This window comes from Stylophora pistillata, chromosome 5 (genome assembly GCF_964205215.1).
Source record: "Stylophora pistillata chromosome 5, jaStyPist1.2, whole genome shotgun sequence".
NCBI classification, from domain to species: Eukaryota; Metazoa; Cnidaria; class Anthozoa; order Scleractinia; family Pocilloporidae; genus Stylophora; species Stylophora pistillata.
Window position 1 is genome coordinate 22,497,810 of NC_142523.1, and position 15,771 is coordinate 22,513,580.

The 15,771-nt window shown below is 41.2% G+C and overlaps 1 protein-coding gene across 1 annotated transcript; it reads right to left on the minus strand.

Annotated features, from left to right (window-relative positions):
• Positions 1 to 294: 294 nt before the first annotated feature.
• On the minus strand, positions 295 to 2,586 carry LOC148730822 (melanocortin receptor 5-like). The gene has a single exon (XM_088759296.1). The coding sequence runs from the start codon at positions 2,457 to 2,459 to the stop codon at positions 1,488 to 1,490; it is 972 nt and encodes a 323-aa protein (XP_088615422.1). The 5' UTR covers positions 2,460 to 2,586; the 3' UTR covers positions 295 to 1,487.
• Between the last annotated feature and the right edge of the window lie 13,185 nt (positions 2,587 to 15,771).

The following is a 15,771-nucleotide window of genomic DNA, read 5'->3' on the forward strand; positions in this document are numbered from 1 at the left end:
GCAATCGTTTATTTCAGAGAAACTACAATCGGTGATCGATTTTCGCCGTGTGCCTTACAAACACTGTGCGCAGTTACTGTTTACAGCAAAGAAGATAGTATTTGAATTTTGTGACATGACATGATTGGGTGGGAGGAATATTGGTTGTGTCAAAATAAATGTTACATGATCCTCCGTGAGAATCTGTAATAATCTTATAATTCAAGATCTCCTCCCTCTCCTTATTGGTCAGTCAGTTTTTGATTATGCCCCGCCACCCCTCCCCCCCCCCCCCTTATTTATACTCTGCTGGCGACGAATGATTCCCTCCCCGTTATCTCTGAAAACCAGGAGGAATCGACGCTGTTACAAAATTCTCCAAGATTTCAAGTGAAATTTCAAATCGCCACGTAATCATTATGGATATTTCCGAAATTTAAGCCGTCGATTGTCTCTCAAAATAAATTTTAAGCAATTTTCATACGAAGCTAATGTTTTGACACTCTTCACATTATTGACCCACATTTTTTCCTAGAAATGGTAAAGAATCAATCAACTTAAGCGAAAGGAGACAACAAGGAAAAATTTTCCCGATTTTAATTTCTCGAAACTTTCCGATGGGGTGTTATCTTTAACAGAACCGCCTGGAAACATCTGCGGGCTAATCAATAACTCTAAAGCCGCCTCTTTTTTCGTTTTCATGTGCAGCTTTCTCTTTCGACTTGGTATTTGTCTCGAAAGTGTATAGGCAAACGAAGCGCTTTCGCTGAATGTCTAGTTTTCAAGCATATCAATTAATCCTTTTTTTTTCAATCCACCCAATAGCCAATGACAAACATCAATTTTCTCTCCCTCTTAAATACCAGCTCCTCGTTGCTTTTCATCCTTCCGCTCTTAATGTGACGCTATACCGTTTAAGTCGTAGGATCATTTAACTTTTTAATTTCCAATGAAAGACCTGTGATTTATTCCCTTCACTCATATCATAAATTTTTTGTTTAGTCCAGAGACTCTTCCTATCCATACCATGATCTTTAATTGATCATCTTTGTCATTCTCTTTACCAGCTTCCTTGAAAGTTTCTTGAAATTGCACATGAAAGGGAGTCAAGACTTTTCATTAGGAGAAAAAATGTCTTTTTCTCCCCTTTTATGGCGTAATTTGGGAGTTCTGCCTTTCAGGCAAAATAATGGATGGCACCTGTTTCCTTCTGTTTTGTTCTAAGCTAGCACTTTATTCAGTTTTTAGTGCTACTTCTTAAAAGAGTTAGCGAAACATTTCGCAGTCATGGGAAAACTTTTCAATGGATAAAAGAGATCCCTGCACGAAGCTCAGGTCAGCCCCCACTTCCTTTTTTTCAGTCTATATTTCAAATTTAGAGCGACGAAACCCTTGATATGAATAATATCATGTCTGCTATCCTTCTTCCATTGCCATCCGTAGTTACAGTCTCCCTTTGTCGTAAATTTATAAACTGCACATGGTCCTTGTAAGCCACACAGAGTGGATCAGTTATCAACATGGACGAGGCTAGATGGCCGATTGTAAATTACGCGAGATGGCTGATTTCTTCTCCGAGACACCTTCCGCAGTATGTCCATGATAGCGTCTCGAATCTGTTTCATCTTCCAACAGTAAATGACAGGGTTCAAAGTTGAATTTAGGTATAGGAGAGTTATTGAGAAAAGATAGAGTTTTTTTAGAGCGAAATTCGAGCCATAGATTCGAATAGCAGCGAGGCAAATGAGAAAAAGCAAATAGCAACTTAAAAACACGACATATACGAAGAATATTCCAACTGTTGATTTAATGAGAACAGAAAAGTTTTTCATTTCATCAGAGTGAGCTTCGTCTTGTATTTGCATGGAGTGAATCTGATTCCTGTGTCGTCGGACAGTTAAATATATCCTGATGTACACCACAAATGTGATAATGAAACTGAAAGACGCAGAAACTAAAATAATAAAATCTCGAGTACTTACTAACCCCCACAATGTTATCGAAGAAGCAAATGAACTATACACCCATATGCCGATCACCACAATAATAACACGTTTGTGAGTCACAAGCTCGTGGTATCTAAGATGAAGATGAACAGCTAAGAACCTGTCTACACTTACAGCCACAACACTAAAGAATGAAGCGGCTGAAAATAAAGTACTTGAAATAGTCCACATTTGCTGAGTGTTGCAGCCAGGATTGTCCAGTTGAAGCCACTTGAACAGAAAGAAAGTGTATAATGGTTGACTAAATAAACCAACCGCAACATCAGAGAAGGCAAGACTCAGCAGCAGAGTTTTTAACGTTTTTGCCATTGTCGAGGTTTTGAGTAGGGCGTAGATTGTCACAATATTCAACATGATGGAGGTGTAAGTTAGACAATTGCTGAAGACAAAGTTGGCGATAAAACTCGATCGAAGATCTGCAGCTTCGGCGTATATAGGGAGATATTGCGAAGACTCGCAAAACAATTTGTTCATGATATCGACTCACGTATATAAGATAGGAACCCCTAGTTCAGATAAATGAAATGTGTTGTGATTCTTTACCAAGACAATCTCTCCTTATTCAGGGTGCTGATTCATAAAAGGCTTCTTTTTTTCGCAAAAGCAATGAAGCTAAATATAAGGTATACACTAATTATTATATGGTTTCTTAAGATGTAGGCCAATGAAAATATGATATAAGCCAATGACAAATAAAGAATATGCGTCAGGCATATCAAAAGACGGAGGCGGTCTAGACATTTAATTGTACTTTGCATACTTAATTGGAAATAAGACAATAAGACAATAAATATTGAGCGGTTTTAAACAGTAGAAGTTAAATATCATGTCATCTGTCAAAATAAGGTTTGACAATTTTCTCACAAGGCTTAATTTTCTAAGTATATCTCATCCACACCAGCAAAATGCGTCCAGTAAAAGTTGGTTTAAGTGAATGAAAATTAAAAACAGAGACCTGAGGAACTGCATGAGTTTTCCATAAATTGCAAGTGATTATTCAGTTCAATATGCTAAATTTAAAGTCTACAAACGTTGGTTAAGAAGCCTCTATGAAGAAAACAGTTTTAAATCGTGTCTCATTTTTTCTAGACCGGTCTAGTTGCCGGTCTAGATGGGAAAATCTAGACGCTTTCAATATTGATTTCAGCCCATCAAATTCGTGAATTCGGTAGTATCCAGTCCTTGTGAGACACAGCCATTTAAGAATGTAAAATAATAACGATATCTAGAAAAATGATAGTATGTCCATGATAGCGTCTCGAATTTGTTTCATCTTCCAGCAGTAAATGACAGGGTTCAAACTTGAATTTAGGTATATGAGAGTCATTGAGAAAAGATAGAGTTTTTTTAGAGCGGAATTTGAGCCATAGATTCGAATAGCAGCCAGGCAAATGAGAAAAAGCAAATAACAACTTAAAAACACGACATATACGAAGAATATGACGGTCTTTGAGGGAGAGAGCCGCAAATTACATCTGTCGAGTTGGTCGAGGACGCGGGTCCAAATAACTAAGAGCTCTTCGGGTGAAGAGGAGCCACAATATAGGTCGTCGGCTATTTTAGCGACGTGTCCCTCCTGCTTGAGGTCGCCGAGGACGCGGCACATCATCTCCTCCAGTGAAGTTTCAGAGCCAGGCATACGCATAGTTTATCGGCAATAGACACGTATACCCCGGAAAGGGGTAGCGACACCGCAGTATTTTCGAGATTCTTTGGCCAGTGGAATCTGATAGAATGCACGGCTAAGGTCGGTTTTGATTATGAACTTCCAAGGGGCAATAGTACGCAGGCTAGAGTCTACGTCTGGCACCGGAGGGCTTCTTAACCAGAAATGAGGGATTCAAGTACTCTAAGTGGACGTCGACCTCCTCGGGTTTGGAGAAAACGTGATCTTTTTCAAGCTCGTCGAGCTTTCCTGTAGCTCGATCAACTTATTGCGGGGGTACAAAGGGAGACGACCCTTGCGTTTGGGGGGTTCCAAGGGACTCATGTTCACGTGGGCCTCGATGGAACCTGCGGCGCCATTGTAGCCAGGTAGGTCTGAACCAAATACACGGTCATGCTTGAGTAAGGCTTGTTGGAACTGATCACGAATTGTGTCTTCAAGAATGTTGTTGGGGTCTAGCTGAGCGCCGTGGGAGTATGGAGTGTTGACCTTTGACTTCGAGGGGGGAGGAGGGACTTGGGAGGGATTGATAACTGGAACATCTTGAGTAGTGTGGCGGGCGAAGCATATGTGTTCGTGGCGTCTAATGGCCAGTGGTTCGTCGGTGTCGTTCGTTATGCGGGCTTTACCGTCTATGGTGACTACCGGTTGTGGTTGGAGCCACGGGGTGGGGGCAGGCTCTAAGGCAATTGTGGATTCGGCTCGTAGCTCTGGAGGTACTGTGACTTCGACGAAATGACCGGGTCAGACGACGGTGGCGGGGGCCGATGACCGAAGGACGTAGAAGGATGTTTGTCTCACGGAATAGGATTGGTGGCTCTTGACTGAGGCTTCAGGGAGGTACTTGGTTGTTTCCCGCCCATGGATTGTTACTTCTTGAGTTGCGGGACGTATGGTGATGTCATTGGCAATGAGGAACGGAATACCTGCTAGGATGTCCACAACTAGATCATCTACGACGAGCGCTTCGAGTGTTAACTTCATCTTGGTTCTTGACGGTGTTATGTGGACTTCGCAGATAACATTCGAGGGGGTCGTCCCATCGGCCAATAGGGCTTTTTGGTTGGACTTGACGATGCTGAGGTTGAGCTGGTGTGCTAGGCTTGTCTTAATCATGCTTGTTTCAGCGCCAGTGTCAAGGGTCAGACGCACGGGGTGCTGCATGTAGAAATCACCGAGTGAGGGTGAGTAGTTGGAACTGACTCTACGGGAGACGGCCCGTGCCGACGGGGGATGTTCACATTTGTCGTCATTGTGCTCAAGGTCACCGACAGCGAGGTCGTAAGGTGGCTCTTCATCCTCGACGTTGAAGGTGGCACGTGATTTGGACATGAAGAGGCGGTCTAGTGACCGCTGGGTTACGTGTACTGGGTAGACGATAGGGTGCCCGTTGAAGGGGTCTTCAACTAGTTGTAGATGTTGATGTGGAAGCCCGTAATATTTAGGAGTCAGCGGCGGACCGGATCTCATCTAGGAGTGAGTCGAGAGCCTGTGATGTTTCCGGTGTCAGTGATGCTAGAGTCCTGGAGCGCAGTTCCGTACAATAACGTTTCACGAGGGTTGGTAGGTCGGAATGAAGGAGGCGAAGCCAGGTTAGGATCCCTAAGTTTTCAAGGGATGGGGAAAACTCTTCGTCGGAGGTCACGGTTTCACCATAATGGGTGATGGGGCCGTTGGCGACTAGGAGATTATCCTCTACAAAAAACATGAGTCGCTGAAACAAATTTTCAGGTCGTTCATTGGGTTCGAGTTTTATGTTGTTGAAGTCGATAAAGTGGGAACCAGTAGATAGATTGAAAGCCATAATGCATCTTAATCATTTGCCATATTCCGTTGAACCGAAGTCGCAGATTTCACTATTGAGTTTCTTGATATAACAGGACAATAGTTGGCTATTTGGCCTAGCATCAGGTCGAGATGGGCAGCCTTTTGGTATGCTGTTCGTCGTCGCGCTAGAGGAACACTTCTGCCGTCGTTTTGTAGACCTCTTGTGGGGTTTGCAGAAGTTTTCTTTTGCCAAGAGACATTATCGCTTAAGGAGCAAAATTAGCGTAGAGACTCTGTAATATTCTCATGACTTCTTCCCTACTTATTAGTTAGTTAGTTTTTTATTATCCCCTCCCCCCACCCCCCCTCACTTTATACTCTACTGGCGACGAGTGATCCCCTACCCGTTATCCCTGAAAGCCAGGAGAAATCGACGCTGTTACAAATATTCTGCGAGATTTTGAAATGAAGTTTCAAATCACCACGTACTCATCATAGATATGCCTGAAATTTAGGCTGTCGATTGTTTGTCAAAATATACTTTTTTAGCACTTTTCATAGAGACTAATGCTCTGACAATTGTCACATTATTGCACTTTTTTGTACAGAAATGGGAAAGTATTATTCAACTTAAGGGAAAGCAGACAACAAGGAAAACGTGCTTGATTTAAATTTCTCACAACTTCCCGCTTAGGTATTGTCTACAACCACCTGCAAACACATGTGGGCTAATCAATAACTCTAAAGCCGCCTCTGTTTTCGTTTTCATGTGCAGCCTTCTACTTCGACTTAGTTTTTATCTCGAAAGTGTAAAAACAAACGAATTATTTTTCCCTGTTTTTTAATTTTCAACCGTATCGAGCATCCTTTTCATTTTTAATCCACTCGATAGCAAGAATTACCATCAATATTCCTTCCCTCTTAAATACGAGTTTTTGTTTATTTTTCTTTCTAAGGACGAAACGTGACGCTCTTAATGTGACGCTACTCTTTTAGTCATAGGACCATTTTTAAGAGCGAATGTTACCAAGGGTCAAAAATTTGGTACGTTGCAACAGCCAAAAAATCGTTTCGGCTCATTTTCTCAAGTTAGGTAGAACTTATATTGAAACAAAGCACTGTATACTTCGTTTGGTTGAATATCGATTTATTTTCGAGAAAATCGATAATAACTGAATTTCGCCAAATTGCCGCTTTTGAAGCTCAAAATTTCAGACGAATCTCGGAGCGTCGCGCCACGAATTGAAAACTCTTGGACCGATAAAAAGTATCAAATCTTGATAAACAACATCAGTACATATGTTGACAGCAATCTAAGCAATTCTTGATCATTTATTTACACAATCTAACTGATTTTATCCGACCTTCTTCTAACAAGATTAAAAATAGGTCAAAAGTAACCCGTTATTTAACTATGTGGTAAATGAAATAATAGACTGAAAATCTGGCTTTTGGAAGGCGAAGTGTAGTTCTTTTCGATCTCCAAAGGATTTTTTGGGGAAATGATTCAGTACGGTTTAATCGATTTTAAAGTTGGATAAAATGAGCTGATTTGACGGTGCCGCCAGTTATTCGAAAATGTACACATTCACACGCAAACTCAATTGTTTCGCAATTAAGAGAAAATGTGGCCAGAAATCGAACTTTTTCAAAATATGGTGGTAACAGCCAAAAAATCGATTCGTCTCATATTCTCAAGATAGGTAGGCCTTGTGGTGAAACAAAGCACTGCATACTTCGTTTGGCTGAATGTCGATTTATATTCATACATCACTACAGATGTGCGACAAAGAAAAGTGTAGTGTTTCAATATTTGTTTATTTAAAGGAAGTTTTATAAGGGTCAAACCTGGAAAACCACAACTTTCGCTGAAATGTTTGTAAAAGCCAACGTTCAACAGTAACGTTCAACGTTCAACAATAAAGATATTTATACTACTTCTTCTCCAGGGGCGACTGTGCCTTGTTAAGTTACTCCTGCCGGTAGTAAGACTACGACCCAAGTATCACGTTCACATTTTTCACACCCACCTTTTCCCGACAGCGGTCCAAAAAAAGCTCACATCTGGAAATAAAACCATTTCTGCGTATCTCGGAACTCAAGAAACGCTTCGAGTAATCATTGCACAGCAGACTCGAGTGCGAGTCCGTATACCTACATCAAATACTTGCATTTTGGAAACAGTGGCTTTGAAAATCAACTCAACTAGTTAGTTATTTAGTATTTCTTGCCCATGAAGGTAGCCAAGTAGTGATCTATCCCCCTCAATTATGGTCGGGTCCAAAGCCATCAATGTATTATGTAGCGGCAAGCGAACATCAAGGCCGAATGAAGCGCCGAGAGAATCGCGACCGGAGAAAATAGCAACCAAGCCAGGGGATACGTTACGGAGACTTATCTTTAATCAAAATCGTAAACTGTAGGCGAATTAAAAAATGAAACTTATATAATCGATTGTACTCAATTAAAACACGTGGCGACTTAACAGCGTAAATAAATCTAACATAATGAAAAGAACTAATAAATGAACTAAGTGCCACGGCAAACACAAAATATATATACAAATAAAGATGAAAGAGCTTGCTCGAAACGAGCAGGGGGAGGAGTATGGGTATCCATCCCCGCCAAAATTAAAACTTATTGTTCAAACATTCAATTCGTCACTTCAAACATTCGACTCGGCAATTCAAACGTCCAATTTGTCAAATCAAAGATTCAATTCGGCACTTGAAACACCCAATTTGGCAATTCAAACGTCCCATTCCGCAATTCAAAGATTCAAACGTCCCATTCGGCAATTCAAAGATTTCATTTGTCAATCATTTCCCCAAAAAATCCTTTGGAGATCGAAAAGAACTACACTTCGCCTTCCAAAAGCCAGATTTTCAGTCGATTATTTCATTTACCACATAGTTAAATAACGGGTTACTTTTGACCTATTTTTAATCTTGTTAGAAGAAGGTCGGATAAAATCAGTTAGATTGTGTAAATAAATGATCAAAAATTGCTTAGATTGCTGTCAACATATGTACTGATGTTGTTTATCAAGATTTGATACTTTTTATCGGTCCAAGAGTTTTCAATTCGTGGCGCGACGCTCCGAGATTCGTCTGAAATTTTGAGCTTCAAAAGCGGCAATTTGGCGAAATTCAGTTATTATCGATTTTCTCGAAAATAAATCGATATTCAACCAAACGAAGTATACAGTGCTTTGTTTCAATATAAGTTCTACCTAACTTGAGAAAATGAGCCGAAACGATTTTTTGGCTGTTGCAACGTACCAAATTTTTGACCCTTGGTAACATTCGCTCTTAAAAATGGTCCTATGACTAAAAGAGTAGCGTCACATTAAGAGCGTCACGTTTCGTCCTTAGAAAGAAAAATAAACAAAAACTCGTATTTAAGAGGGAAGGAATATTGATGGTAATTCTTGCTATCGAGTGGATTAAAAATGAAAAGGATGCTCGATACGGTTGAAAATTAAAAAACAGGGAAAAATAATTCGTTTGTTTTTACACTTTCGAGATAAAAACTAAGTCGAAGTAGAAGGCTGCACATGAAAACGAAAACAGAGGCGGCTTTAGAGTTATTGATTAGCCCACATGTGTTTGCAGGTGGTTGTAGACAATACCTAAGCGGGAAGTTGTGAGAAATTTAAATCAAGCACGTTTTCCTTGTTGTCTGCTTTCCCTTAAGTTGAATAATACTTTCCCATTTCTGTACAAAAAAGTGCAATAATGTGACAATTGTCAGAGCATTAGTCTCTATGAAAAGTGCTAAAAAAGTATATTTTGACAAACAATCGACAGCCTAAATTTCAGGCATATCTATGATGAGTACGTGGTGATTTGAAACTTCATTTCAAAATCTCGCAGAATATTTGTAACAGCGTCGATTTCTCCTGGCTTTCAGGGATAACGGGTAGGGGATCACTCGTCGCCAGTAGAGTATAAAGTGAGGGGGGGTGGGGGGAGGGGATAATAAAAAACTAACTAACTAATAAGTAGGGAAGAAGTCATGAGAATATTACAGAGTCTCTACGCTAATTTTGCTCCTTAAGCGATAATGTCTCTTGGCAAAAGAAAACTTCTGCAAACCCCACAAGAGGTCTACAAAACGACGGCAGAAGTGTTCCTCTAGCGCGACGACGAACAGCATACCAAAAGGCTGCCCATCTCGACCTGATGCTAGGCCAAATAGCCAACTATTGTCCTGTTATATCAAGAAACTCAATAGTGAAATCTGCGACTTCGGTTCAACGGAATATGGCAAATGATTAAGATGCATTATGGCTTTCAATCTATCTACTGGTTCCCACTTTATCGACTTCAACAACATAAAACTCGAACCCAATGAACGACCTGAAAATTTGTTTCAGCGACTCATGTTTTTTGTAGAGGATAATCTCCTAGTCGCCAACGGCCCCATCACCCATTATGGTGAAACCGTGACCTCCGACGAAGAGTTTTCCCCATCCCTTGAAAACTTAGGGATCCTAACCTGGCTTCGCCTCCTTCATTCCGACCTACCAACCCTCGTGAAACGTTATTGTACGGAACTGCGCTCCAGGACTCTAGCATCACTGACACCGGAAACATCACAGGCTCTCGACTCACTCCTAGATGAGATCCGGTCCGCCGCTGACTCCTAAATATTACGGGCTTCCACATCAACATCTACAACTAGTTGAAGACCCCTTCAACGGGCACCCTATCGTCTACCCAGTACACGTAACCCAGCGGTCACTAGACCGCCTCTTCATGTCCAAATCACGTGCCACCTTCAACGTCGAGGATGAAGAGCCACCTTACGACCTCGCTGTCGGTGACCTTGAGCACAATGACGACAAATGTGAACATCCCCCGTCGGCACGGGCCGTCTCCCGTAGAGTCAGTTCCAACTACTCACCCTCACTCGGTGATTTCTACATGCAGCACCCCGTGCGTCTGACCCTTGACACTGGCGCTGAAACAAGCATGATTAAGACAAGCCTAGCACACCAGCTCAACCTCAGCATCGTCAAGTCCAACCAAAAAGCCCTATTGGCCGATGGGACGACCCCCTCGAATGTTATCTGCGAAGTCCACATAACACCGTCAAGAACCAAGATGAAGTTAACACTCGAAGCGCTCGTCGTAGATGATCTAGTTGTGGACATCCTAGCAGGTATTCCGTTCCTCATTGCCAATGACATCACCATACGTCCCGCAACTCAAGAAGTAACAATCCATGGGCGGGAAACAACCAAGTACCTCCCTGAAGCCTCAGTCAAGAGCCACCAATCCTATTCCGTGAGACAAACATCCTTCTACGTCCTTCGGTCATCGGCCCCCGCCACCGTCGTCTGACCCGGTCATTTCGTCGAAGTCACAGTACCTCCAGAGCTACGAGCCGAATCCACAATTGCCTTAGAGCCTGCCCCCACCCCGTGGCTCCAACCACAACCGGTAGTCACCATAGACGGTAAAGCCCGCATAACGAACGACACCGACGAACCACTGGCCATTAGACGCCACGAACACATATGCTTCGCCCGCCACACTACTCAAGATGTTCCAGTTATCAATCCCTCCCAAGTCCCTCCTCCCCCCTCGAAGTCAAAGGTCAACACTCCATACTCCCACGGCGCTCAGCTAGACCCCAACAACATTCTTGAAGACACAATTCGTGATCAGTTCCAACAAGCCTTACTCAAGCATGACCGTGTATTTGGTTCAGACCTACCTGGCTACAATGGCGCCGCAGGTTCCATCGAGGCCCACGTGAACATGAGTCCCTTGGAACCCCCCAAACGCAAGGGTCGTCTCCCTTTGTACCCCCGCAATAAGTTGATCGAGCTACAGGAAAGCTCGACGAGCTTGAAAAAGATCACGTTTTCTCCAAACCCGAGGAGGTCGACGTCCACTTAGAGTACTTGAATCCCTCATTTCTGGTTAAGAAGCCCTCCGGTGCCAGACGTAGACTCTAGCCTGCGTACTATTGCCCCTTGGAAGTTCATAATCAAAACCGACCTTAGCCGTGCATTCTATCAGATTCCACTGGCCAAAGAATCTCGAAAATACTGCGGTGTCGCTACCCCTTTCCGGGGTATACGTGTCTATTGCCGATAAACTATGCGTATGCCTGGCTCTGAAACTTCACTGGAGGAGATGATGTGCCGCGTCCTCGGCGACCTCAAGCAGGAGGGACACGTCGCTAAAATAGCCGACGACCTATATTGTGGCTCCTCTTCACCCGAAGAGCTCTTAGTTATTTGGACCCGCGTCCTCGACCAACTCGACAGATGTAATTTGCGGCTCTCTCCCTCAAAGACCGTCATATTCTTCGTATATGTCGTGTTTTTAAGTTGTTATTTGCTTTTTCTCATTTGCCTGGCTGCTATTCGAATCTATGGCTCAAATTCCGCTCTAAAAAAACTCTATCTTTTCTCAATGACTCTCATATACCTAAATTCAAGTTTGAACCCTGTCATTTACTGCTGGAAGATGAAACAAATTCGAGACGCTATCATGGACATACTATCATTTTTCTAGATATCGTTATTATTTTACATTCTTAAATGGCTGTGTCTCACAAGGACTGGATACTACCGAATTCACGAATTTGATGGGCTGAAATCAATATTGAAAGCGTCTAGATTTTCCCATCTAGACCGGCAACTAGACCGGTCTAGAAAAAATGAGACACGATTTAAAACTGTTTTCTTCATAGAGGCTTCTTAACCAACGTTTGTAGACTTTAAATTTAGCATATTGAACTGAATAATCACTTGCAATTTATGGAAAACTCATGCAGTTCCTCAGGTCTCTGTTTTTAATTTTCATTCACTTAAACCAACTTTTACTGGACGCATTTTGCTGGTGTGGATGAGATATACTTAGAAAATTAAGCCTTGTGAGAAAATTGTCAAACCTTATTTTGACAGATGACATGATATTTAACTTCTACTGTTTAAAACCGCTCAATATTTATTGTCTTATTGTCTTATTGTCTTATTTCCAATTAAGTATGCAAAGTACAATTAAATGTCTAGACCGCCTCCGTCTTTTGATATGCCTGACGCATATTCTTTATTTGTCATTGGCTTATATCATATTTTCATTGGCCTACATCTTAAGAAACCATATAATAATTAGTGTATACCTTATATTTAGCTTCATTGCTTTTGCGAAAAAAAGAAGCCTTTTATGAATCAGCACCCTGAATAAGGAGAGATTGTCTTGGTAAAGAATCACAACACATTTCATTTATCTGAACTAGGGGTTCCTATCTTATATACGTGAGTCGATATCATGAACAAATTGTAACATGATTATAATTAGAATCTAATGGTCCATTACCATCCTTAAACCACGCTCTAAGTTTTATTTCGATTAAATAATGGGCCCCAAGTAAGTCACGCCGCGCCAAACGTAACTCACGAAAAAGACCGAGAGAGGCCTGAGACACATTCTCGTACCCAGAGCAAACGGACGCTGAGTTTGAATGTTCAAAGTTTGAATGTTGAAAGGGAATGTCGAAACTTTGAACGTCGAGAATTAATGTCGAAACTTTGAACGTCGCGAGTGAATGTCAGAATTGATATTTCAACCGGCGAATTATCGAATTGAATGTTGGAATTGACGAATCGAATGTCTGAAATAACGAAGTGAATGTTCAATTGACAAATTGAATCTTTGAATTGCCGAATGGGACCTTTGAATCTTTGAATTGCCGAATGGGACCTTTGAATTGCCGAATTGAGTTTTTCAAGTGACGCATTGAATCTTTGATTTGACGAATTGGACGTTTGAATTGCCGAGTTGATTGTTTGAAGAGACCAATTGAATTTTTGAAGTGACGAATTGAATGTTTGAAGTGACGAATTGAATGTTTGAAGTGACGAATTGAATGTTTGAAGGGACAAATTGAATGTTTGAAGTGACGAATTGAATGTTTGAACAACAAGTTTGAATTTTGGCGGGGATAGATACCCATAGAGGTGAGAATATGGCTGCCCGGCTAAGAACTATGTCAACTTCGTCGTTTGGTCCGGAAAAACCGAGACTAGCGGAATTGCTCTCAATCCGCCTTGAACAGGCAAGAAGAGGTATAATTACTGTTTCCCGTTTTCTGGATCGTCTGTTGAAGTCACTGTGTACTCTTACTATAGTTTTGAAGGAGCAGCAGATATCCTTATGGGGAGAACGACACGCAATGCTGTTGCAGAGTTCACATCTTTTAATTTCTCTGCAATTCATTTTATTAGCAAACGAAAATGCCAGTTTCAAGGTAATTTCTGTAATTAATGAAACAATCACTAGAGATTAAAATAGTAAGGAAGAGGAAACAAACACGATTCTATTTTTCAGCGTCTTAAGAAATACTTGTAAATTATTTAAAATCCTTACCTCTACTCGAGGCAATTGTCATCTCGACCGATTCTTTCTTACGCAAAGTAAGCACCAAGTGTTTCTATAGATACTCAGTCACTTTGTGGTTTCAGCGAATAATGATAAAAACACCCCTCTGAATTTCATTTGGTAGGTTTGACTGGTACTCATTTTGAATATTACATACTGTCAACAGAAGAAAATTTAGTAAGAGTGCAGGGAAGTTAAAAACTTATCAACAGTAAATTACAGTAGTATTGTAGCAAGTAGAGGTTTTAATCACCAAACTAGGTTTATCTTTCGTTCTTTTTGTCCTAAAATGAGCTTTATCCACCTAAACAATAATTTACACTATAAAAATATGAACTCAGTAAGGATCGGTGTTAAATAATTGTTTGCTCCTCTTTCCTTTATGCAACACTCGACCTTAGTTCCTGTAGCCACGTGCTTCACAGTCCAAAGTTGTATTTTTGAGTTGTTGATTTCTGTGGGCCCTAATTTTGAATTAATTAGCGTTATTCTGCTCACGAGAAACATGTTCCTGAACTAGCAAAATTTCGCCAAAATTTGGTTGGTGGTTTAGTTAAATACTTATATTCAAACAAATATCTCTTACATGAAGTTATTACAGCCTCCTTTTCAACGAAATGGAAAGAGAGAAACCCTGAGATACGTTTTGTAAACAATCATTATCAGGAGGTGTTGACTATCCTGCCAAGTTATAACGCTATTATGGGAGCAATGCAACAATTTTAGGACTGTGAAGGTGTAGTCTGATCGTCCGGGTGAGCGTAGTCCTGAGAAGGACTGTTGTCGGTGGTAGTGACTGACGTTTCGACAACCTTTGCGGAAGTCATCATCAGAGTCAAGTGAGTGACTGTTGTAAGTAGGATGTTCTTATTCCAGTTCGTGTGAAATGATCGGTTGCTTTTGCCGTGATGTTATTGGCTGTAAGACTCAAGTGACGTAAGTCGGTCGTGATTGGTCTGTTTCGATCTGTCGGTAAAGTTAGGTCGTTATTTTTCGGTCGTTTGTGATGTTTATGTCGTGAATGAGTCGTTTGTATGGAGCGGGTAGTTGTTGACATCTGTTTAGCGGAGTCTGTTCTAAGTTAGTAAACCAGCTTTCCAGAGTCAGTCCTTGAAAATAGTCAGTGCTGTAGGTTAGGCATTGCGCAGAGTCCCAGTCAAAGTTGTGGTTGGTAAGTCGATGGTGTTCAGCAACAAGACTTTCCTCACAACAAGACTGACTGACCTCACAGCAAGACTGACTGAACACAGACGGGCGACGAGGAAAGGTGATGTCAGCAATCACATTGCTGAACACCTTCGAGTTACCAACCACAACATTGACTGGGACTCTGTGCAATGGTAAATACTCGTAATTTATCAGTATGAATATCTTATTTTATAAGTTTACTAGAATTAATAGAAGCCAAGCAAAAATAGCGCCAAAAAGATGGATGTAGACCATTTAGTAGTGTTTCTCACATTTGTTTGGTGTATGAAGAGGTTTGAATCACCGATTTAACTTTAGCTACAGAATCAAAGTGGGATCCTGCACAAGTTGCCTCGTGGCTACGGAGGGCTCAACCAGAATACGAGGATGAGTCAAGGCTATTTCAAGGTGAACAGCCATAAATTTTGCGCTAATTTCACGAGTATTCTTTGGATAACTGTGTAAATGCCCCAATGAAATATAATTCCTTGATATTAATTTTGTAATTGGTAATTAATTGGTAGTTTAATTCTTACAAACCGAGGTCTCAGCCAAAGCACTACCAATGATTGATAGAGCATGTCTTAAAGACATCGGAATAACATCTATTGGCAAACAGCTGACTACTCTCGGTCATATACAGCAGCTGTTGGGTTAGTAAATTTCAGTTATCCTTCATCATATTATAACAATTTATTTTACTGGAAGTAAGCTCTGGGACATTCAAGCATTCTAATCAACATGCACCTATAAAGTGAAGCAC

What these genes read in the sequence shown, in the direction of transcription:
- LOC148730822 (XM_088759296.1), bottom strand. Translation starts at nt 2,459, where the DNA reads ATGAACAAATTGTTTTGCGAGTCTTCGCAATATCTCCCTATATACGCC.